At 44.8% G+C, this 25,114-nt stretch overlaps 2 protein-coding genes across 2 annotated transcripts; both read right to left on the bottom strand.

Moving 5' to 3' along the window:
• Nucleotides 1–999: 999 nt before the first annotated feature.
• On the bottom strand, nt 1,000–13,596 carry LOC126982608 (uncharacterized). Its single transcript, XM_050834799.1, has 3 exons — nt 13,479–13,596; nt 1,283–1,994; nt 1,000–1,130 (listed from the first exon to the last, which is right to left on the bottom strand). Exons 2-3 carry the CDS (start codon nt 1,979–1,981, stop codon nt 1,026–1,028), a joined length of 804 nt encoding a protein of 267 aa, XP_050690756.1. The 5' UTR covers nt 1,982–1,994; nt 13,479–13,596; the 3' UTR covers nt 1,000–1,025.
• A 3,370-nt stretch (nt 13,597–16,966) lies between these two features.
• On the bottom strand, nt 16,967–24,954 carry LOC126982606 (uncharacterized). Its single transcript, XM_050834797.1, has 5 exons — nt 23,820–24,954; nt 23,569–23,669; nt 19,483–19,595; nt 18,770–18,882; nt 16,967–18,380 (listed from the first exon to the last, which is right to left on the bottom strand). The coding sequence occupies exons 1-5, from the start codon at nt 24,498–24,500 to the stop codon at nt 17,880–17,882; spliced, it is 1,509 nt and encodes a 502-aa protein (XP_050690754.1). The 5' UTR covers nt 24,501–24,954; the 3' UTR covers nt 16,967–17,879.
• Nucleotides 24,955–25,114: the final 160 nt, after the last annotated feature.

Consider the following 25,114-nt stretch of genomic DNA (forward strand, 5'->3'; position numbering starts at 1 on the left):
GTGAGTTTTTTTTTTTTATACGTCCTTTCCTATAGCGCCAGTAGTTTTCTTGATTGGACCTGTTGGTTGGCCCCAGCCCGTTAGTGGTGGGTTGTGACCTGACAAGTAAGAGTAAGTCAGATTTAATAATAAAAAATCACTGATATTAGCAAGAAATTGTTCACAGACAGAAGAATGGTTGGCCGCGTCAGACTTTCTTTAAACACCGTGACTGAGAGTTTGAAAGAGAAGTTGCGTGTACTGATGAACAGGGACGGAGATTTATGAGTAATTAGGAATTTCGAAACTTATGATGTATTCCGATCGACTGATCTATTGAGAACATATTTTTGTATGTTCCTGATCACTCTTTTCAGAAGCATTTCTAATGTATATCAATTGAAATAGTTATCTTTCTACCATTTGCCATACTTCCGTGACTTCCATTAAGATGGTGGTAACATTTGTCGGAGCACCCAAACAAACCATTAACCCGGTAGCTGCGGGGATCATGTTTCTTAAAGGCCCCTCTAAGCGAGAAAAATGAGAAAAAATCATCACCCACGCAAACCATTTCATAATATACATGAACGCATTTGTGATCAGTTTATGCATCATCTGTTTTTTTGGGGGGTTATGGGCCAGTTTCACAGTTCCCCATGATGGGTTAGTAAGCTCCCAAACCAATACTAGAGCCTTCAAAATTTCCTTGTATAGTGTCTGGTGTTTGTATTTAAGTTCACTAATTTGACGAAACTATACAGGAAAAGTCTTGTATATTTAGTGTGGCATCGAAGACCTTACCGGTTTGGACTGTATGGGATTCTATAGTTTGGTTCAGGCTGTTACGAAGACACTGTGTTGGACTGTGAAACCGGTTCTAAATCATGGCACAAATTTAACCCGTCGCTGGTACACGGTAAAGCCACAAATTTGGCTCGTCGCTGCTACCGGGTTAAGACCCCAGGGTATTGCCGCAGGGTCAGGGGAGAGTTATATTGTTTCTGAGCAGCGCTCATCGCCTGGTGTCCTGCACCTCTCAACACTTACTGGAAATATACACGCAGTCCAGGCAGCTCCACGCTGGAAGCTTCTCTATCGATATAGAGACTCGCGACTTTGCTCTGCTGCAAGGTGAAGCTGCTGCCGTTCTACGAATAAGAAGAGACAAACTGTACGTTGAAAGGAATTGGTGAAGATTAAAGTTTGCTTCAGAGTTTTCTGAAAATTTGTCATATTATACAGCATAAACACAATTTTTTTTGGTAACAAATGTAATTAATCGATAGTCTTTGAGACTTACGGGAAATTTGACCGAGTAGTGGAGCTCATCGTTTGTTCTGGCGAGAAACTCATAAAAGAGAAACCTAATCTTAGAGTCTCCCATGAAGAAGATCCATAAGGAGTCATCCTTTCTCAGCCTCTCCCTGAAGCAGGCGGTGGCGGAGGCGGGGTCAGCATAGGTAGCTATTAGGCACGGCACGTAGGGCAGCAGCCCACCGGCGGCGCCGATCCTGGTGGTGGTGGTGGCGGTAACCGTCGGGGCGCTTCCCTCACCCCCTGCCTGGCGGGCCAGCACGGATGGAAGGAGGGCGGCCAGCGGTAAGTAGTCTGCCGTGTACGCTCCTGACGGTGAGTTTCTTTTTACTAGCAGCTGCCGCACCGCCCCAGCTGCCGTGGCGGTGCTCCCAGAGCCTGGGCCAGCGCTGGGGCCGTGGCCGGGGGGTGCCCGCGCCCTCCAGTCTCCACTGAGCTTGTGAGGAGGCGAGTACCCTTGAAGGTCGTGTATGAAGAGGCTGACGTTGGCTGCGTGGCGGCGGGCGACGTCCATGATGGTGAAGAGGGCGCGGCAGGACGGAGTGTCGGGCCCCGTGCCGCCCCACCCCTGATGGCGCTCGGCCTCACCGGCCTTAAGGAAGCTGCTGCACACCTGCGTGGCCACCAGGTACACCGCGGCGGCGGGACAGACATACCTGAGGATGTGCTGTGTCCAAACCTTCATGGAGTGTCGAAACCTTCATGGAGTGTTCAAACCCACACAACCCCCGGACACAATTGCCGTGTATACAGTGAAGCCTTTCCTGGATAACTTTTCCCTTCCTGTTCTATTTTTAGACCACGCTCAAACTGGACGTAACTGGCACAAGTAATCACTTGCTGCTTGCATGCATATTTGTAGAGCCTATTTATTTTCCTTCCAATAATCTGCAGTACATTTTGTAGCAAGCTTTAGTTTGAGTGTGTGTGTGTGTGTGTGTGTGTGTGTGTGTGTGTGTGTGTGTAACTCACCATGGCCTCATTACGAGCTGGACTCGCCATCGCCAGCAAGCACCCTCCCGATAAAGGCAAGGCTCATTAGTATATCTCTGGGTACTGCCGGGACCTTCACACACCACACACTCTATCCCCCTTGCCCAAGGGGGGACAGTAACCACTACTTCTCAGCGGAAAAATTCCGGCCTGAGCCGTGCTTGATCCTCCGCTTGCCAGGCCGTGAACTCTAATCACTGAGCTACTGGTGTGTGTGTGTGTGTGTGTGTGTGTGTGTGTTACATCAGAGGAAGGAGCTCAAGGGCAAGTAAATAATCATGAGAAAAGGAAGCCCGCTCATCACTGCCCGTATAAAAAGAATTTAGAGGAGTGGCCAAAAGAGAGGTCAATTTCGGGAGGAGAGGTGTCTCGACACTCTCCTCTTATAAGAGTTAAAGTCTTAAGAGAGAGAACAACAGATAATAACAGACCTGAAAATAATTACAATAAAAACACCTAAGATCAGGCCTTTCAATAGATGTGTGATGAAATGAAGTTTACGGAAAGTTTACATCGAAACTGAAAATTAGAGAAACAGAACACAAACGAATGGTAACGCCTGTGTCCTGCAACTGCATGATAATGATATATATATATATATATATATATATATATATATATATATATATATATATATATATATATATATATATATATATATATATATATATATATATATATATATATATATATATATATATATATATATATATATATATATATATATATATATATATATATGTATATATATGTACACATAGATAGATAGATAGATAGATAGATAGATAGATAAATAAATAGAGATAGATAGATAGATAGATGGATCCGACCTGTAGCTTTACTTTCATGTCTTTCTAAAGCTTTTGAATCTATCCTTAACCGGAAGATTCATAAGCATCTATACACTTTTGACCTTCTATCTGATCGCCAGTATTGGTTCCGCAAGGGACGTCTACTGGTGATATCTTCTTGCTTTTCTAACTGACTCTTGGTCATCCACTCTCAGCCGTCTCGGTGAAACTTTCACTGTTGCTCTAGACATTACGAACGCATTCGACAAAGTCTGGCACAAGTCTTTGCTTTCTAAACTTCCCTCTTACGGTTTCTATCCCTTTCTCTGTACTTTCACCTCCACTTTCCTTTCCGGACGTTCTATCTCTGCTGTGGTAGACGGTCACTGTTCTTCCCCTAAACCTATCACCAGTGGTGTCCCACAGGGCTCTGTCCTATCACCCACTCTTTTTCTGTTATTCATCAATGATCTCTCCAAAACGGACTGTCCTATCCACTCATACGCCGATGACTCTACTTTGCATTATTCAACTTCTCTCAGCAGAAGACCCTCTCAGCAGGAATTACAAGACTCCAGACGTGAGGCATCAGAACGCTTGACCTCAGATCTTGCTCTTATTTCTGATTGGAGCAAAAGGGTCCTTCAATCCCTCAAAAACTCAATATCTCCACTTATCAATTCGACACAATCTTCTAAACACCTATCCCCTATTCTTGGACAACACTCAGCTGTCACCTTCTACACTAAGCATCCTCGATCTATTCTTAACTCAAAATCTTAGCTGGAAACTTCACATCTCTTCTCTCGCTAAACCAGCTTCCTCGAGGTTGGGCGTTCTGTATCGTCTCCGCCAGTTCTCCCCTGCACAGATACAGGGGCCTTATCTGTCCTCGTATGAAGTATGCATCTCACGTGTGGGGGGGCTTCACTCACACAGCTCTACTAGACATAGTGGAGTGAAAGGCTCTTCGTTTCATCAACTCTCCTCCTCTTACTAACAGTTTTGTACCTCTAAAATTACGCCGCAATGTTGCATCCCTTCCTATCTTCTATCGATATTTTCATGCTGACTGCTTTTCTGAACTTGCTAACTGCATGGCTCCCCCCCTCCCGCGGCCCCACTTCACTCGACTATCTACTCTAACTCATCCTTATATTGTTCAAACTCCTTATGCAAGAGTTAACCAGCATCTTCCTTCTTTCATCCCCGTCATTGTTAAACTCTGGAACAGCCTTCCTTCATCTGTATTTCCTCCTGCCTATGACTTGAACTCTCAAGAGGAGGCTATCAGGACACCTCTCCACCAGAACTTGACCTCTCTTTTGGCCACTCTCTACTTTTATCTTTTTTTAGGAGCAGCATTTATCGGGCTTTTTTCTACTTTTTTTTTTTATAAGAAGAACATAAGAACGTAAGGAGTCTGCAAGAGGCCGGTTGACCTATACTAGGCAGCTCCTGTACACTCAACCCCACCTTACCTCACCATTCATGGCTTTATTTAACCTCTTCTTGAATGTATCTATGGTATTGGCACCCACAACATGGCTCCCAAGCCTGTTCCACTCATCCACCACTCTATTGGTGAACCAATTCTTGCCTATGTCTTTGTTGAATCTGAATTTGTCTAACTTAAAACCATTGCTACGTGTCCTACCTGGCTCTTTTACTTCCAAAATCTTATTGACATCCCCTTTATTAAAGCCCTTCATCCATTTATAGACTTCGATCAAGTCTCCTCGCAACTTTCTCCTTTGTGGAGAGTGTAGATTTAAATGCTTCAGCCTGTCTTCCTAAGGCAAGTTTCTCACCCCCTGAATCATCTTTGTCATCCTCCTCTGTACAGATTCTAACATCTTGATATCCATTCTATAGTAGGGGGACCAGAACTGAACTGCATAATCGAGATGAGGTCTAACTAGTGCTAAGTAGAGTTTGAGGATGACTTCAGCGCTCCTATTGCTTACGCTCCTTGAGATGAAACCAAGTACTCTGTTTGCCCGATTTTTAGCCTGAATGCATTGAGCCCTTGGACGGAGGTCAGCGCTCACACCCTTGAGCTGCTTCCTTTCCTGTAAAAAAAATAAAAAATAAAAAAATAAAAAAATAAAAAAAAGATAGATAGATATACAGGGTGATTTAAAAAGTAACGATTTCAAACGTCTGGTGTTTCTTTACACTTTCACCAACCCTCTTTTTATTATCAGGTTATGGTAATTGAATTATATCAATTTACGAGTGCAATGGTTTTGATCCCAGAACTAAAAGTTAAAATCATCAAATTCTGGTATGAGGAAAAATTATATGTCAGTGTCCGTCGTTGATTCTGCCAGAAGTTCAATATCCACTCACGTGATGCACCCAAAAACGATATCGAACTGAGAGTTGTCAAGCGCTTTGAAAATAAAAGTACTGTTCACAGCACACACAAGGACAACAGTGGACGTCCATCATCAGTTACAATGAATTAAGCCAACATTGATGCCATGCCTAACTCAGCCATCAGAGGCCCGAAAAAGTCCCAGTGCCGCCGCTCCAGAATTAGAAATCTCCTCCTCAGGCGTGTTACGGGTCATGAAAAAGGAACTGAAGCTGCTCCCTTTCATAATATCTATGAGGCATAAACTTCCTTTCTCATTGTTACGTGTAACACACTTGAAGGGGAGATTTCTTACACTTGGGAGCGGTGGCGGTGGAGCTTTTTCGGACCTCTGATGGCTGAGTTATAGATGGCATCAGTGTTTGTGTTCTGTTTTGCTTTCAAGTTCTTAATAACCATTTGTGGGTGCATCGCGCGTGTCGACATTAAACTCCTGGCAGAATCAACGACGGACACGAACATATATTTCTACTTGCCAGTTTTTTTAATACGTTACCTTTTAGTTCTGGGGTCAAAACCATTGCAGTCGTAGCTGACATCATCCAATCACCAAAATCTGAAAATAAAAAGAAGGTAGGTGAAAATACAAAGAAATAACAGACGTTTAAAATCGTTACACTTTTGTAATCATCCTGTAAATATATTTCCGTTTCCTCCATGGCGCCGGTAGGCTTACTTTGTGGGGCCTGATGGTCCGATTTCCGTAAACGCGCAGACAAGTGTTTATAGCCGCGCCATTTTGCTTGGTTCATGCTGTACCCCGGAGCTCATCATTGACCTGACTAATATACATATTTTTGTCTTATTTTACAAATCACATGCCGCATGTTGAATCTGTTTAATTATTTAATGAAAGTATTTTTTGTACAGAATAAGAAAATTGAGAAGAAAAACATTCATGAAGCACCGCGTCCTTTCATTGGTTGGTGGCTTCCCTCTGTGTTGTTTTTTCTGCCGCGTGGGGCTGCGCGTCTCGAGCATCTCGAGGGCCACTGGTTGTGCGCCAAGCCTGTTTGCGGCATGGCCGATCCTCGTGATTCTGTTCGGCTCATGTTTGATCCAGTCGATCAACTAGAGGGAACTGAAGACCAAGAAGAGGTAGACAGACAAAATATGTACAAGCTGCGATCTTCAGGCATTTGGCGATGGTTGAGAGCAGTCTACCATCGACGGAGATCCACCGTTTTACACGTGTGCGCTGACCGCTGACCCGCCAGCTTGTCTTTATCAAATAGTCCATCAGTCAGATGGTTGGCTATTCAGCCATCCGACTTTTTATCAGTTTATCTTCCTATCTTTCCATCCATTCATTCAACTATCTATCTATCTCTATCTATCTCTCAGGCACAGCACAGCCCCTCGAGGCCTCCCTGCTGCGTTCCTCGTCGTTAACCACAGCTCAACCCCTCGAGGCCTCCCTGCTGCGTTCCTCGTCGTTAACCACAGCTCAACCCCTCGAGGCCTCCCTGCTGCGTTCCTCGTCGTTAACCACAGCACAGCCCCTCGAGGCCTCCCTGCTGTGTCCTCTCGAGTCCCCCCAGCACGGAGTTGCACACCAGGTTGAGCAGCATCGTGACCTGGTCTTTCAGGGTGACGGTGCTTGCGTGGATGTCGTCTTTACACCTGAGGAATTCGCTGGTGTACAAAGAGTGATGTGTCAGACCACTGAGGAACAGCTCCTCACACTCGCTGCTCTCCGCCAGGCTCAGTGGCAGAATCGTGTCCCACCACCACACTCCGCCGTCGTCCGCCCTGGGCACCAGGTGGTCTCGGGGCCCTCCGCCGTGGTGGCTCCCTCGTTTCTTCGTAACCCTCGCAGAGGATGCACGAGGCGGTGAAGGTTGTGGCGGCTGTCGTGGGTGCTGCCGCAGATAGTGCAGGAACGCGGCCTCGCTCCAGTCATAGATTGGATCGGCAAGAAATGCTTTTCGTATCAGTCTCTCTCCAACGTCTGCGTGATTCTTGTACCTGCTCTGGGACGTTACTACCACTCGAGTTCTCTGGCTGATCTGAAAGTATTATATGAAAAGTTATATACATAAAACAATAAATATAAGATAAGTAGCGAACTTGTCTGATGGCAATCATATTGTCAGTATTTTCTTACTTTGCCATAACATAAGAGATTGATGCGATACAGATTAAAAAAAAAAAAAGCGAGGACAGTATTTGTTGTTCGTCAAGGTTGGCGTACCTGCTGCAGAAGAGGCACCACCACCTTATTCATGTCCTTCAGGAAGTCGAGTGTATCGTGGAGGAGCGGACCAGCCGCAGAAGCCATACTCTGAAGCATCCACGACGAGTAGCCTGAGGGGGTAGGAGACGGGCTGTAAGGCCTCCTCAAGGTCATTGGACTCACACTTAGGAACCCCAAAGGATCTGTGAAGCAGTGACGGAGGCTAATGGAACAATATTCACACGAGATCCGTTGCCTGTCCGAATTCTCTAACCAACCTTTTGAGTTTTCTTTTATTTCCAGGTTTTCGGTGTTTTTTTGCCGACTCTGAGCCACAACAACCCAGTGACTCGGAATATACGAGATCTTGGATGTGAAATGTTGATGTGAAAGGGTCGCACATTGTCGGAAAGAGGTCTAGAAACGATCGCCGGATACTAATTCGGCACAGTGTGAAGGGGGCGGAAAAGTCGCTGAGCTCTCCTGGCCCAGAGTCAGCACTGTGTGAACGGGGCTTAAAAATTGTTTCTTAATTCTGCTCCATCCTTCTCCTCACTCTTTCTGTGGAATGTGCTTCATTTTAGGCGCCACAGCAATGGAAACATGCAACATTCTGGCTCAGGAAAACATCAAGTGTAAACCAGTAGCGTCTGGCAGGCTTCCGGTGTCCCAGCCAACTTGTAAACTGGTCGTAAGGCTGATAGCGTTTTAGTCATCCCGCAAAGGGCTTCTAGTGTGTTGTCTCTGTAATATGACCGCAATAGTTGCTAAACAACGAAGGCGCCGTGTAAGATTCACACACCAAGTGTTATAAGGAAGAGACGATGAGTGTGCGTGTGTGTGTGTGTGTGTGTGTGTGTGTGTGTGTGTGTGTGTGAAGGCGCCGTGTAATACTTTCTGTGTAATATGAATGCTGTAGTTGCGAGCAACGAAGGCGCCGTGTAAGACTTCACACACCAAGTGTCATAAGGGAGAGATGATGAGTGTGTGAGTGTGTTGTGCGGCAGCGTGTGAGAGCCTACCCAGCACCAGCAGGTGTGGCGGCGCCTCCAGCCCCGCCGCCCACCGCGCCAGCTGCCGCACCTCCATTCTGGTCCTCATATCTGCCACGGCTGTGTTTTCGAACGTCCGGAACCTGTGCAGCACAAACAGCAGGGTAAAGGTCATGGGAAAGAAAACGGTATTATCATTATGACAAAAAACTTATAATGCTACTGCATAAGTTGCTCGCGTACATTCGGTGTGCATTGTTTGCTTTTGTTACATTTTATTCATGACTAACATTTTCTGACTGGTCGCGCCTAACAAGTACTGTCCCCGTGGTCTGAGCTGCGTCTTAATAAAAACAGATTATCAGTGGTCTTTCGTTAGTGATCGTTAGCTCCTGAACGATGCAGTTGAAAGCTTCTCGAAAAGCTATTCAAAAAACTGGAGGCGAGGGCAAGGCAAAGGCAACCCTTGATCAACCGAACCGTAGCGTCGATGCGGCTTGCAAGAAACTGTGTAACCAACGACGCCTCCGACAAGCGAACTCATTCAACACGACGCGGCCAAACCAGTAGTCACATTTCCATTTTGTACACAAATGCACGCAGTCTATTACCCAAAAAGGACGAAATTAGGGAGAAACCAGATGTGGTAGCCATCAAACTCTGCACATCTAGTATCTGAACAACTCCAAAAATCGAATGCACAAGAAAGGAGGTAGACAAACAGGACGAATAATAAGAAACTAACACTTGCGACCGTATACAGGCAGATCAAGAGGGTAACAGGCTTATAGAAATGGTGGAACTCAACCAACAAGAGAAAACAATCTGCTGGACCTGGACCTCATTCGCGACTGTGAAGTTGGTGAAAAATTAACGGTTGCGATCACCACTTAATCCGTTTCAATGTCAACATAAGTCACAAACTCGTAGACAATCCGTCAGTGATACCCGACTACAAAAAGCAAATTTCAACCTAGCCCGTGAGCTGCTTCCTCTGCGACCTGGGACCAACTTCACCTAACCGACAATACAATCGACAACGTGTGGAACAACTTCAAAGATAAGCTTAGTGCCGACGAAACCCAGGCGAGTAAATGGTGCCGTAGATCCACCGTGGATGACCAGAGAAATAAAAAGGGCGGTAAACTTAAAAAGAAGCCCGTTCTCAGTACCACAACAGCCTCAGAGCTTGTCGCACCCTTATTCGGAGTAGTAAACGCAACTACGAAAACAAATAGCGCGTGACATCAAGACAAACTCAAAAACATACATCAGATCGAAAAGAAAGTAAAAGACAGACGAGACTGGAGCTGCAACTCAGGACAGTAAACAGATGGCCAGAATCCTCAACAGTAACTTCGCATCCGTATTCACAGTCGAAAACATCGAAACCATGCAATCACGCCCCTGAAAATTGACTCAATATGCGACCAAGAAGTGAAAGAGTATTTGGATAAACTCGACACGAACAAGTCAACAGGACCTGACGGTTTGTCCCATATTCAACCAGTCTGTTCAATTGAAAAAGGTCCCGGAAGACTGGAAGATGGCGAACGTAACACCAATTTTCAAAAGGGAGACAAAGCCCATAAGTTTGACATCAGTGGCAGGAAAAAAGTTTCTAGAAGACAATAATGTAATCCGACACCCAGCATGGCTTCAGAAACAAGCGCTCCTGCCTAACGAATTTATTAGACTTCTTCATATATAAGAACTGGGATGCCCACATCCCCAGTGATGTTATATACCTGGACTTCAGAAAGAAAACAACGAGTACTACTCAACGGACAGCCTGATTGGCTTCCAGTCACTAGTGGAGTGCCTGGGACCCATTCTCATCATATATATCAACGACCTCGAAGCAGGACTGAAATCCACAATATCGAAATTTGCTGATGACACTAAGGTGGAAATCATTCAGAAAGACCTCAATCACATTATCGAATGGTCGGAAAATGGCAAATGTCTTTAATGTTGACAAATGCAAAGTCATGCACATTGGGTCCAGAAATAAAACACAACATACATCATGAATGGGAGACCTCTGCAAGCGATGCAGGAGGAAAAGGATCTTGAGTCACTATCAGCAGTGACCTGAAACACGCGAATCACTGTAAAACAGCAACAAAGCCAACACTATGCTCGGGTTCATAGCGAGGAACTTCGAGTGTAAAACGCCAGACGTGATGCTATCCTTGTATAATTCCATGGTAAGACCGCACCTCGAGTATGCAGTACAGTTCTGGTCTCCTAATTACAGAAAGGACATTGATTTACTGGAAAGGATTCAGCGACGCGCCACGAAAATGATACCAACCTTAAGGGCTCAACCGTACGAGGAACGACTCAAGCGACTCAATCTCTTTACATTAGAGAAAAGACGCCTACGAGGAGATATGATTCAAGTCTTCAAGTATCTGAAAAAATTCAATAACGTCGATTACTCCAATTTCTTTGAATTGCAAACCAACCTAAGAACTAGAAATAACGGTTTACCCATTCAGTCTAAGCGATGTAACACAGACATTTCAAACCGAGTCATCCGTCACTGGAACAATCTTCCTTCAGAAGTAGTAAATGCGAATACTATCAACTCCTTCAAATATAGAATCGACCGTCACTTCGCTGCGTCGGGAGTAAACTGAATATTGAGTTGCTTTCATCTGCTCCTCAATATCGAGGTGCTTTCATCTACTCCTCAATGTCGAGAGGCTGTCGAGCAGATTAAATGTTTCCATGTTTCCATGTTTCAAGGCTTTCTTAAAGTCGCACACATTTACTCTTCTTAGAAACGATAGTTAAGATATTTTGCCAGGTTTTATTTTTAGGCTACAAATAGTTCTTGTCAATCATTTTCACCGCTTTGTAGTGAATGTATATTTGTGTTATTATACGGTAGCGTAATTGCCGCGTGGTATAATCATCTCCAATTCTATTTTGGCGATAAGTTTCTCTTTGTTGTTTTCTCGTCTCAAGGATTTAAAGCAAGGGTTCTTTTGGCTCATTTCGTGGTGTCAGCGCGGCGGCCACTAGTCAGGAGTCAGACATGAAGTTCGTGTGCGTCTTCGCCCTTCGAAGTGTGCACAGAGTTAGGCCCGGCCTAGAAACAGTGGCATAAATTAGCGCTAAAAACGGCATCGGCGTCAAAGTTTATATGATGATGTATTTTCTAGAAACACACATCAAGAAAACGTGTTGTTAAAGTTAAACAGTCTTTGGCATCAGATTGACTTCACTTGCCTTGTTTCGTGCAGTTCTTTTCCTTTTTACGTATAAAAGTTGCACCTCATTTATTGGTATTTTTAAAAGGAAAGGATGAGTGGCTTCTTGGGCGAAGTTTCTGTGAGAGATTAGTTTTTTTTTTTTTTCTTTATATGTCTTTGCCTAAAGCGCCGGTAGTTTTCTGGATGGGACCTGTTGGTTGGCCCCAGCCCGTTAGTGGTGGGTTGTGACCCGACAAGTAAGAGTAAGTCAGATTAATAAACAGTCACTGATATTAGCAAGAAATAGTTCACAGACAGAAGAGTGGTTGACCGAGTCAGACTTTCTTTAAATACCGTGTCTGAGAGTTTGAAAGAGAAGTTGGGTATTTTGATGAACAGGGACGGATATTTATGAGTAATTAGGTATTTCGAAACTTCTGATGTATTGCAACTGATCTCTGGAGAACATAATTTTGTAAGTTCCTGTTCATCCTTTTCAAGAACATTTCTAGTGTTTGTTAATTGAAATGGTTATTATTTCTACCATTTGCCATACTTCCGTGACTTCCATTATTTGTCGGAGCACCCAAACAAACCATTAAGACCCCAGGGTATTGCCGCAGGGTCAAGGGAGAGTTATACTGTTTCTGTGCAGCGCTCTTCGCCTGGTGTCCTGCACCTCACAACACTTACTGGAAAGATACACGCAGTCCAGGCAGCTCCACGGAGGAAACTTCTTTATCCAAATTGAGAACCGCAACTTTGCTCTGCTGCAAGGTGAAGTTGCTGCCGTTCTACGAATAAGAAGAGACAAACTGTACGTTGAAAGGAATTGGTGAAGATTAAAGTTTGCTTCAGAGTTTTCTGAACATTTTGTTATAATACACAGCATAAAAGTTTTATTTTTATAGATGTAATTAATCGATAGTCTTTGAGACTTACGGGAAGTTTGACAATGAAGTGGAGCTCATCGTCTGTTCTGGCGAGAAACTCATAAAAGAGATTCCTAATCTTGGAGTCTCCCATGAAGAAGATCCATAAGGAGTCATCCTTTCTCAGCCTCTCCCTGAAGCAGGCGGCGGCGGAGGCGGGGTCAGCATAGGTCGCTATTAGGCACGGCACGTAGGGCAGCAGCCCACCGGCGGCGCCGATCCTGGTGGTGGTGGTGGTGGTGATCGTCGGGGCGCTGCCCCCGTCCCCTGCCTGGCGGGCCAGCACGGAGGGAAGGAGGGCGGCCAGCGGGGAGTAGTCTGCCGTGGACGCTCCTGACGGCGAGTTTATCTTCAGGAGCAGCTGCCGCACCGCCCCAGCGGCCGCGGCGAAGCTGCCGGAGCCGCGGCTGGGGTCGGGGCCGGGTTGTGCCCGCGCCCTCCAGTCTCCACTGAGCTTGTGAGGAGGCGAATATCCTTGAAGGTCGTGTATGAAGAGGCTGACGTTGGCTGCGTGGCGGCGGGCGACGTCCTTGATGGTGAAGAGGGCGCGGCAGGACGGAGTGTCGGGCCCCGTGCCGCCCCACCCCGGATGGCGCTCGGCCTCACCGGCCTTAAGGAAGCTGCTGCACACCTGCGTGGCCACCAGGTACACCGCGGCGGCGGGACAGACATACCTGAGGATGTGCTGTGTCCAAACCTTCATGAGTGTCGAAACCTTCATGGAGTGTTCAAACCCACACAACCCCCGGACACAACTGCCGTGTATACAGTGAAGCCTTTCCGGGATAACTTTTCCCTTCCTGTTCTATTTTTAGACCACGCTCAAACTGGACATGTCTGGCACAAGTAATCATTTGTTGCTTGCATGCAGATTTGTAGAGCGTATTTATTTTTCTTCCGTGAATTATATATGCTGCACCGCTGCACATTTTGGTGCAAACTTTAGTTTGAGTGTGTGTGTGTGTGTGTGTGTGTGTGTGTGTGTGTGTGTGTGTGTGTGTGTGCACCCTTGGTGTATGCGTCTGTGGATGTGTGTGTGTGTGTGTGTGTGTGTGTGTGTGTAGCAGTAGTAGTAATAGTAGTAGTTATTTAGTAGTTGTAGTAGTAGCAGTAGTAAGAGTAGTAGTAGTAGTATAGTAGTAGTAGTAGCAGTAGTAGTAGTAGTAGTAGTAGTAAGAGTAGGTAGGAAGACACCTACCGAAGCGGGCGTAAGCCATTCCCGGTGAAGTATATATGAGAAGCGAGGAAGGTGCTGAAGCCCTCCAAAGACCCTTCCCATGCCCTCATTTTCCGTTTCCTTTTTGTCTCATCGACACCAGAGAGTAGTTCAGCATGCTCTCTAACGACAAATCCTCTTTCTTTCCACACCACACTTCATACACGCAACACACACCATTTCCTCAAAAAATTCAAATTCAAAATAACGTTTATAAACAAAGCCTCGGAGTACCCGCCTGGGGGGGACCATTGATTCCCACAGGAAGGACTCCCCCTTCGGTTGCCGACTTGAGAGGTGTCTTGATAACTCCTCAGACCTCTTTTTCATCAATTTCTGCAACATTCGCGGTCTTCGTTCCAATTTCTATACCGTGGAGCACCATCTCTCCTCCTCTAAACCTCACCTTCTCTTCCTCACTGAAACACAGGTCTCAGAGGCTACTGACAGCCATCTCTACTCTGTTCCGTCCTACTATCTCTATCATAAATTTCAATCCAAAGCTGGATGTTGCGCCTACGTGCACAACTATATCACTTGCTCTCGTGCCCACCAAGGATGAGAGACAAACTAAGGATAGTTCAGTGAAACGTCATCAACTCAGCCATGACGTCACGTGTTCTATGACGTCACGGCGGTGACGTGCGCTGGAGACCCTCACCAGCAAGAATCTCAATCGAATCTTGGTTTTATTCAAGGATTTACACATGTATATGAAGTGTGGTGTTTTCTGAAACAGGTAACAGTTGTACAGGTAGTTTTAATATGATGTGGTAATAATATTAGACAAAAATTCTATAGATCTTTGGCAAAACCCTGAAAGAAGGCGGGTGTTAGTGGTGGGCCGATCGACACTTTTTACATATTTCTAAGCTGGTTAACAACTACTAAAGTCACACCTAGCTTCTGCTTGGATCTTTTCAGGTATTTTCCTTCATAAAGCTTGGGATATATTGTAACAACCCAGCACGGCACGTACAATAAAAGGAGCACATCGAATGTGACTCCAGCCAAGTTTCACAGCCTAGATCCATGTTTCCTCTTATTTCTCCATTATGAGAGATTATTAAGGATTTGATGTACACATATGTTAATGTACATGCCTTATTTATACATTGTAACCTAGAATTACCTAAGTAAATAGTTATAACAAAAATATATAAAAAATAATGTACTTACTAGCTCAATTTTTCCTATCTGGTCCCCTTATTTCTCTAAGGAGAGCCACCCACCACCACGAGAGAGCGAGCGAGTATATGTGTGTGTTCGTACTTCGTAAGTATCTAGCCACGCATGCGCACAACGAGGTCCCATTTCCTACTGATGTCTCACTTCCTATTGCTACAAGCTTGCAACGGCATTTTATTCAGAGTGTCGCGAAGAGGAGTGACCTCTGTTGCAGTTCCCGCGCTAGCTGGGCGCCGCCCGCAAAGCAGTGCTGCCAGCGACAACTTCACCACAGAGAAGAGTAACTTTATCATTTGAGCCGTGGGATTGATCTTTGCGTTCACTTAGCTTCTAGGATTGCGTGCTGACTTGTGTTACTATAGTCTGTTCACTTAAGCTAGATTCCTGGCGCCTAGGCAGGTTGGTAAGCTTGCAGCTGCCCCAACCATCATGGCGCGCGCGACACTCATTTTTTTAACATCATCATACAGGGTGTCTCGCGCGCCGTGATGGTTGGGGCGAGTGAAATGTTGCTATAAATAACTCTGTGTTTTCAATACGTAGAGCTTTAACTGCATTCTGATCACACTATCGTGTTCACGAGAAATTTTCCTACTTAATGTAATAATATATTTCTGCAGTCAATGAACAACTGTTGAAAACAGTGAGCATAAATAAAACATGTTATAAACATTTTTTTAACATCTTCACGGTTCAACTCATCATAATACCATTTTCTTATTTGTTTTGTCGAGCTTTTAAAATACATCTTGATTCTACAGTCACTGCTGAGTCTGATGGTGTCAACCAAAACTGGCTAGCTCGTATATGAGGTGAGCTATAGCATATAATAAAGAAACATGTCTCATTCGAACATGCAAGATGTGGTCCGACATGAGTGTTAGCGGGGAAGCGGAGCAGCCAATCAGCTGCAAGCTTACCAACCTGCCTAGGCGCCAGGAATCTAGCTTAAGTGAGCAGACTTTATATATATATATATATATATATATATATATATATATATATATATATATATATATATATATATATATATATATATATATATATATATATATATTAACCGTCCAGCCGATGTTATGTTGTCCCAGAGTCCGGTGAAGAGACGAGGGCCTTTCATTGCTGTATTTCTCGTGCGTTGGGGCGGGATTTAGGACTTCGCCCACCCGCCACAAGATGTCTCTTCTTGACCCGAGGTTGCGAGCTCTCTCGCCCTCGCTCACTCTTCTGAGCCCTTGGCCACCGGCCTGGGCAGTCACGCGAGATGTCTCCTTCTTAGCACCACGTGGAGAGGGTGCTGCGTGCCTGCCCACTTACCCTTTTTCCGTGTCGAAGAGTCCGCAGTAGTTGTCCTGTGCACGTGACCCGTCCGCCAGCCAGCCAAGCCTCGTTCCTGCACCAGCATGACGTGTAACCTTTTGAGTCACCAAGGATCACACTGCCTCGGATCCCGCGTCTTCGGCAGGAGAGATTCAGCTCTTCTCAAGTTCCCAAAGAAACGCACACCTGGGCCATCTAGCGCCGAGGAGGCGAACTGATAGCCAATACGGTCTTGTGTGTGTGTGTGTGTGTGTGTGTGTGTGTGTGTGTGTGTGTGTAACCTTTCTTCATTAAATTTTGCATCTTTCCTTTTTTCATTTTATAAATATAGCAATATTTCCTTTTTTTCATTTTACCTTTACTTATATTTTTGGAGGAACTGACTAATATAACGATTTTTTGTCTTACTATACAAAATATGTCCCATATATTTATTTTATAAATTTTATTTGTGAAAATCTTAATTATACAGAACACGAAAATTCAAGAAAAGGAACCGTTTGGGAATCACCGCGTCCTTTCGTTGTTTGGTGGCTTCCCTCTGTGTGTTGTTCTGTCGTGTGGACCTGCGCGTCCGCCTGTTTTTCGGCACAGGCCGATTTGTTCCTCATTATGTATATTCTTCTTGCTGCTCGGCTCATGTTTGACCCAGTCGATCAACTAGAAGGAATTAAAGACAAAGAAAAGGTAGACATACAAAACATGGACAAACTGCGATCTTCAGGCATTTGGCGATGGTTGAGAGTAGTCTGACGTCGACGCAGGTTCACCGTTCCAAACTTCCCTGCGCTGACCACTGACCTGCCAGCTTTCCAAGGTATTCATATGTCTTTATCAAATAGTCCAGCAGCCAGACATCCAACTTTTTATCAGTTTATCTTTTTATGTCTCCGTCCATCCATTTATCTATCTATCTAACTATTTATATCTCAGTCTCAGCACAGCCCCTCGAGGCCTCCCTGCTGCGTCCCTCGCGTTAGCCACAGCACAACCCCTCGAGGCCTCCCTGCTGTGTCCCTCGCGTTAGCCACAGCACAGCCCCTCGAGGCCTCCCTGCTGTGTCCCTCGCGTTAGCCACAGCACAGCCCCTCGAGGCCTCCCTGCTGTGTCCCTCGCGTTAGCCACAACACAGCCCCTCGAGGCCTCCCTGCTGTGTCCCTCGCGTTAGCCACAACACAGCCCATCCAGGCCTCCCTGCTGTGTCCCTCTCGGTAGCCACAACACAGCCCCTCCAGGCCTCCCTGCTGTGTCCTCGTTACCCACAACACAGCCCCTCCAGGCCTCCCTGCTGTGTCCCTCTCGTTAGCCACAACACAGCCCCTCGAGGCTTCCCTGCTGCGTCCCTCGCATCAGGCACAGCACAGATCTCGAAGCCTCCCCGCTGATTCCCTCACGTTAGCCACAGCACATCCCCTCGTGTACCCCCAGCACGGAGTTGCACGCCAGGTTGAGCAGCATCGTGACCTGGTCTCCCAGGGTGACGGTGCCCACGTGGTTGTCGTCGTAACACCTGAGGAAAGCGCTGGTGTACAAAGAGTGATGTGCCAGGCCACTGAGGAACAGCTCCTCACACTCGCTGTTCTCCGCCAGGCTCAGCGGCAGAATCGTGTCCCACCACCACACTCCGCCGTCTTCCGGCCCGGGCACCAGGTGGTCTCGGGGCCCTGCGCCGCGGCGTCTCCCTCGCTCCTTCGTGATCCTCGCAGAGGATGCATGAGGCGGTGAAGGTTGTGCAAGCTGTCGATGAAGTCGCCGCAGATAGTTCATGAACGCTGCCTCGCTCCAGTCAAAGTTTGAGTCCGCAAGAAAGCCTTCTCTCATCGCTCTCTTTCCAACAGCTGCGTGATTCTTGTACCTGCTCTGGGACGTTACGACCACTCGAGTTCGCTGACCAACCTGAAAGTTTTATATCAACTATATATATGTGTATATATATATATATATATATATATATATATATATATATATATATATATATATATATATATATATATATATATATATATATATATATATATATATATATATATATATATATATATATATATATATATATATATATATATATATATATATATATATATATATATATATATATATATATATATATATATATATATATATATATATATATATATATATATATATATATATATATATATATATATATATATATATATATATAATAATGTCTATTTTTTTACTTTGGCATAAAATAAAAGATTCATGCATTGCAGATATAATAAAAATAGAAAAGCATTTGTTGTTCGTCAAGGTTGTCACACCTGCTGCAGAAGAGGCACCACCACCTTATGCATGTCCTTAAGGAAGTCGAGTGCATCATGCAGGAGCGGACCGTTCTCGAAAGTCATCCTCCGAAGCATCCACGACGAGTAGCCTGAGGGTGGAGGAGACGGACTGTAGGGGCTCCTGCTGGTCTTTGGGCTCAAACTTAGGTTTTCAGAAGGATCTATGAAGCAGCGACGGAGGCAAGTGGAAACATTATTCACACGAGATCTATTATCTGTCCGAACTCTTTAATCACCCTTTCAGTTGTCCTTTTATTACTAGGCTTTTGGTGTCCTTTTCCTCCCTAAGAAATGTTGTTTATTTCTTCTCCATCCTTCTCTTAACTCTTTCTGTGGAATGTGCTTCATATTTGACCCCACAACAATGTAAACATTCAACATCCTGACTGAGAAAACATCAAGTGTTAGCCAGTAGCGTCTGCCAGACTTCCGGTGTCCCAGGCAACTTGTAAAGTGGTTGTAAGGGTGATGGCGTTTTTAGTCATCCAGCAAAGGGCCTCTAGTGTCCTGTCTGTGCAACATGACTGCAATAGTTGCCGAACAACGAAGGCGCCGTGTAAGACTTTCTGTGTAACATGACTGCAATAGTTGCCGAACAACGAAGGCACCGTGTAAGACACACACCAAGTGTCATAAGGGAGAGATGATGAGTGTGTGAGTGTGTTGTGCGGCAGCGTGTGAGAGCCTACCCAGCACCAGCAGGTGTGGCGGCGCCTCCAGCCCAGCCGCCCACCGCGCCAGCTGCTGTACCTCCGCGCTGCTCCTCAAATCTGCCACGGATTGATTTTCGAACGTCCGGAACCTGTGCAGCACAAACAGCAGGGGAAAGAAAACTGTATTCTCATCATGACAAAAAAAAATGTAAAGCATTAATGCTACTGCTTTTGTTGCTCGTGTTCATTCTTTGTACATTGTTTGTTTGTATCACGTCTTATTCATGGCTGTAACCTTCTTTGACTGGTCGCGCCTACATTTGCTCTGCTTAGAAACAATAATTAAGATATTTTGCCATGTTTTATTTTTACGCTTTAAATAGTTCTCTTCAATCATTTTCACCGCTTTGCAGTGAATGTATATTTGTGTTATTATTATGAAGCCATAAGCCCTGTTTGGTATTATCAGCTCTAATTCTATTTTGGCGATAAGTTCTTCATTATTGTTTTCTTGCCTCAAGGAATTAAAGCGAGGCGTGCGCAGTGTTAGGCCCGGCCAAGACACAATGGCATCATTCAACGCTAAAAACCGAATCGGCGTCAAAGTTTACATATGTTTCTAGAACCATCCTTCAAGAAAATTTGTTGTCAAAGTCAAAGTCTTTCAAAAGAGATTGACTTCCCTTGCCTTGTTTCGTGCAGTTCTGGTTCTTTTACGTAGAAAAGTTGCACCTCATTTATTGGTATTCCTAAAAGGAATATATGAGTGACTTCCTGGGTGAGGTCCTTGTGAAAGATTAGTTTTATTCATTTATTTATTTATTTTACGTCCTTGCCTATAGCGCTGGTAGGTTTTCTAGATGGGGTCTGTTGGTTGGCCCCAGCCCAGCCCGTTAGTGGTGAGATGTGACCCGACAAGTAAAAAGTCAGATGTCTTATGACAGGCGAGGGGGGAAGGACAATACATGTGGCCGCAACGCAGAATCCAACCTGGCAGCTGCGAATTAATCGAAGGGGTAAAGCAAAGGATCGACTGAAGGTTTATCACACCAACAGTAGGTGCCTCGGAAATAAGATAGATTTTATGAGGGGGAAAGCATGCGTAGGGAATTTCGACAGATACTTGGATAGGTATTACAAACAAAAAGTTCAAGCCGGAATTTAAAATAACTAGTTACCAGATGTTTCATTAAGATAGGAAGGGAAGAAAGGGAGGAGGGGCTGCACTGTATGTTAAAGACACACTTGAATGTTCCGCTAACACTTCACTTCAGACAAATGTCGACTCAGAATCAGTTTGAGTGTTCGTCCATAACGGAAAATACGAACTAACTCTTGGGGTTCATTACAGACTACCTAACCTTAGCAGGCAGGACACGGGTATATTACAAGAGATTGCCAAGGCGAACAAGAACAAAAATGTCTGCATAATAGGTGATTTCAGTATATGAATATAGACTTGGAAGGCGTGGTGGGTGATCTAGAATCCTAGGATATATTTAAAGTTCTACAAGATCATTTTTTCAAGCAGATAGTTACTGAACCTACCAGAGGGGCTGACATCTTAGAGTAGACTAATAATTTAGTTAAAGAAATTGTAGAGGCAGAGGTAGCATATACCTCAGCGAACACTTAGGAAGGAAAACAATGATGCTGAGTGGATGACACGTAGGCTTAAAGAAGGGAATTTATAAGAAAATAAAGAATAGTGAAACACACCTCAGGGGTAGGTATGCTGAATTAGCCAAGGTAAAGAAAAACACTCGCGAAGCAAAAAAGAACTATGAGATTTGAGAGAGGCAAAAAGTGATCCAAAGGGCTTCTTTAAGATGTATGTATAGGACAAAAACAAGGTAGAGAATTGGACCGCTGAAAGCAAACACAGGCTAGTTCGTGAAAAATTGCGAAAATATGAGTACAAAGTTTAACGACTATTTTCTCTCAATCTTCACACAGGAGGATCTAGCGACCATCCCGGAGAGGCTTCAGGTATATGAAGGCGGAGATGGCGACAAGTTGAGGGATATAATTATAACCATGCAGGTAGTCCAGGATGAGATAGATTAGTTAAAGAAAAATAAGTAGCCTGGCCCTGACAAAATATTTCCACGAGTTCTGAAAGAATGCAAGGAGGTTCTCAGTTGCTCACTATCTGATATTTTTTAAGATGTCGGTAAATTCTTGCTATGTGCCCAGCCTATGGAAAGTAGTTGATGCTATGCCGATATTCAAAAAGAGGGACAGGCCAGCTACTTCTTATTATCGCCCAATTAGCTTAACATCATTTATAGGAAAGATACCGGAGTTGGTAATAGCAAGGAGCATTCGGGATCATCTAGATATTCTAGAGAGACATAGCTTGATTCACGCCTCAGAGCATATGTTCACGAAGGGTAGGTCTGTTGTCCCTCTACAATAAAATAACTGAGGCATTCGATAGAGATGAAAACTATGATATATTATATCTTGATTATAGTAAAGCGTTCGACAAAGTTCCTCACCAAAGGCTGTTGCTTAACGTACAGGCTCACAGAGTAGATGAGAAAGTTTTGAACTGGATCACAGCGTGGCTTAGCAATAGGAGGCAAAAAGTGCATATCACTGGTAAAAAATCTGACCGGGAATGTGTTACGGTGGGGCTTCACAGGGCTCGGTATTAGGTCCACTGCTGTTTATCATTTAAAATCAATGGTATAGAAACAGAAGTTAGTAGTGATGTCACTTAATTTGCGAGTAGCACAAAGATCGGCAGAGTAATTGAGTCGGATCAATACGCTAGTGTTTTCCTGGATGAACTAGACTGATTGTATGATTGGGCGGGGAAGTGACAGATGGAGTTCAGTGTCATGAAAAGCAGTACTCTGAGTGTAGGCAAGAATAATTCTCCACTTAATTATTGCTGAACTGACATTCCCCCAAGCAGGTCCAGGTGTCAAAAGGACTTTGTGGTCTCAGTGAGCTCTGATCTCCGTCCAAGGGCACAATGCAATCAGGCTAGAAATCGTGCAAATAGGGTACTGGGATTCTTTTCAAGGAGCGTAAGCAATAGAAGCGTTGAAGTCATCCTCAAGCTATAATTATCATTAGTAACACCTCATATCGATTATGCGGTTCAGTTCTATTCACCTAAGTATAAAATGGATATCAAAATGTTTGAATCGTTACAGATGAGGATGACAAAGATGATTCGCGAGTTTAGAAACTTGCCATATGAGGAAAGACTTAAACAAATGAACTTGCATTCTCTAGAAAGGCGAACGGTGCGAGGAAACTTAATCGAGGTTTATAAATGAATGAAGGACCCTAATAAAGGTGATATAAATAAGGTCCTGATGATAAGAGAACCGGGTTGGACACGTAGTAATGGGTTTAAAATGGATGAATTCAGATTCAACAAGGACATAGGTAAGAGTTGTTTTACCAACAGAGTGGTAGATGAATAGAACAGGCTTGGCAGTCATGTGGTGAATGCCAATACGATAGGTACGTTCCTAAAAGGCTTAGATAAATTCATGGATTGTGGTGTCAGGTTGGGATAGGTTCACAGGAGCTGACTTGCATAGGCCTACCGGCCCCTTTCAGACTCTTTATCTTCTTGCGTTCTTAAAAGTCAAGGATATTAGCAAGATATAGTTCACAGACAGAGATAATGGATGACCGCGTAAAACATAGTTGCCTAAAGGTTACTTTAAACACCGTGACTGAGAGTTTGAAAGAGACGTTGGGTATATTGATTGATGAAGGTTCATAATTTCATTTATCATAATACCGCATGTGTCAAAGATTATTGAAGAAAAATGTTCTCAATATTCTTAACTTTGATTTGAATTACACTGAGATGAGCAAAACATTCTTTTTATAGCAGACCCAGTTTTCTGTACCATATAATGCTTCCCAGATAATCTGGGATCTTTTTTCGAGGGATGGAACTGCTCCAATTGAAATGGTTATCATTTTTATCATTTGTCATACTTCCGTGACTTCCATTAAGATAGCTGTAACATTTGTCGAACCACCCAAGCGAACCTTAAGACCCCAGGGTATTGCCGCAGGATCAAAGTTCCGGGAGAGTCTTACTGAGCAGCGCTCTTCACCTGGTGTCCTGCACCTCACAACACTTACTGGAAAGATACACGCAGTCCAGGCAGCTCCACGCTGGAAGCTTCTCTATCGATATGGAGACTCGTGACTTTGCTCTGCTGCAAGGTGAAGCTGCTGCCGTTCTACGAATAAGAAGAGATAAACTGTACGTTTTAAGAAATTGGTGCAGATTTAAGTTTGCTTCAGAGTTTGTGAACATTTTGTCATAGTATACAGCATAAAAACAGTTTTTTTGTAACAAATATAATTAATCGATTGTCTTTGATACTTACGGTAAGTTTGACCAAGTAGTGGAGCTCATAGTCTGTTCTGGCGAGAAACTCATAAAAGAGATATCTAATCTTGGAGTCTCCCATGAAGAAGATCCATAAGGAGTCATTCATTCTCAGCCTCTCCCTGAAGCAGGCGGTGGCGGAGGCGGGGTCAGCATAGGTCGCTATTTGACACGGCACGTAGGGCAGCAGCCCACCGGCGGCGCCGATCCTGGTGGTGGTGGTGGTGGTGACCGTCGGGGCGCTGCCCTCACCCCCTGCCTCGCGGGCCAGCACGGAGGGAAGGAGGCCGGCCAGCGGGGAGTAGTCTGCCGTTGACGTTCCTGACGGCGAATTTCCCTTCAGGAGCATCTGTTGCACCGCCCCAGCGGCCACGGCGGAGCTGCCGAAGCCGGCACCTGGTGGTTCCCGCGCCCTCCAGTCTCCACTGAGCTTGTGAGGAGGCGAATACCCTTGAAGGTCGTGTATGAAGAGGCTGACGTTGGCTGCCTGGCGGCGGGCGACGTCTGTGATGGTGAAGAGGGCGCGGCAGGACGGAGTGTCGGGCCCCGTGCTGCCCCGCCCCGGCTGGCGCTCGGCTTCACTGGCCTTAAGGAAGCTGCTGCACACCTGCGTGGCCGCCAGGTACACCGCGGCGGCGGAACAGACATACCTGAGGATGTGCTGTGTCCTAACCTTCATTGAACATAGTCAAACAGATACGTCCCTTACGTCTTCCGCTCTAATATTGTCTACGCGTCCGCTGAATAGTGACCGCCACAATGCATGCAAGAATTTTTGCCTTTCTTTCCTCCTCATGTTCTATTTTTAGATGACCAGCACCCAAGAAGCCTAGCGGCTTTCTAGTGCCACGCTACCTCAGGTGGATGTAACGTTCAAAGTCTTTTAATTGTTTTTCGAGCCAACATTTTCATAGCATAACCAAGTCTCGGAGTGACACGAAACTTTTGCCGATGCTTGTTGTGTACGTGTCAGATCCATAGTCGCCGCCGCGGTGTATGAAGTGCTATTCGGCATCTCGTCCCTTTTCCTGTTCTATATTTATATCGGAAGCTCCCTGATGGTAACAATAATTTTTCGGTATATTGCAACATTCTGAAACCTTGATACATTTATAAAGTGAATTTTGTGGAGTCATTTATTTAGTGTGTGTGTGTTGTGTGTTTATGTGTGTGTGTGTGTGTGTGTGTGTGTGTGTGTGTGTGTGTGTGTGTCTTTGTGTGTGAATTTGTGTGTGTGAGTTTGTCTGTGTGTGTAATAATAATAATAATAATAATAATAATAATAAATGGTTT

The sequence above is a fragment of the Eriocheir sinensis genome, chromosome 51 (assembly GCF_024679095.1).
Source record: "Eriocheir sinensis breed Jianghai 21 chromosome 51, ASM2467909v1, whole genome shotgun sequence".
Classification (NCBI taxonomy): Eukaryota; Metazoa; Arthropoda; class Malacostraca; order Decapoda; family Varunidae; genus Eriocheir; species Eriocheir sinensis.

What these genes read in the sequence shown, in the direction of transcription:
- LOC126982606 (XM_050834797.1), bottom strand. Translation starts at nt 24,500, where the DNA reads ATGAAGGTTAGGACACAGCACATCCTCAGGTATGTCTGTTCCGCCGCC. An exon ending in GCCACACCTGCTGGTGCTGG is followed by an intron (nt 18,883 to 19,482) that starts GTAGGCTCTCAC and finishes CTCCACCCTCAG; the next exon opens with GCTACTCGTCGTGGATGCTT. An exon ending in TGGTGCCTCTTCTGCAGCAG is followed by an intron (nt 18,381 to 18,769) that starts GTGTGACAACCT and finishes TAAAACTTTCAG; the next exon opens with GTTGGTCAGCGAACTCGAGT.
- LOC126982608 (XM_050834799.1), bottom strand. Translation starts at nt 1,981, where the DNA reads ATGAAGGTTTGGACACAGCACATCCTCAGGTATGTCTGTCCCGCCGCC. An exon ending in ACTACTCGGTCAAATTTCCC is followed by an intron (nt 1,131 to 1,282) that starts GTAAGTCTCAAA and finishes TCTTATTCGTAG; the next exon opens with AACGGCAGCAGCTTCACCTT.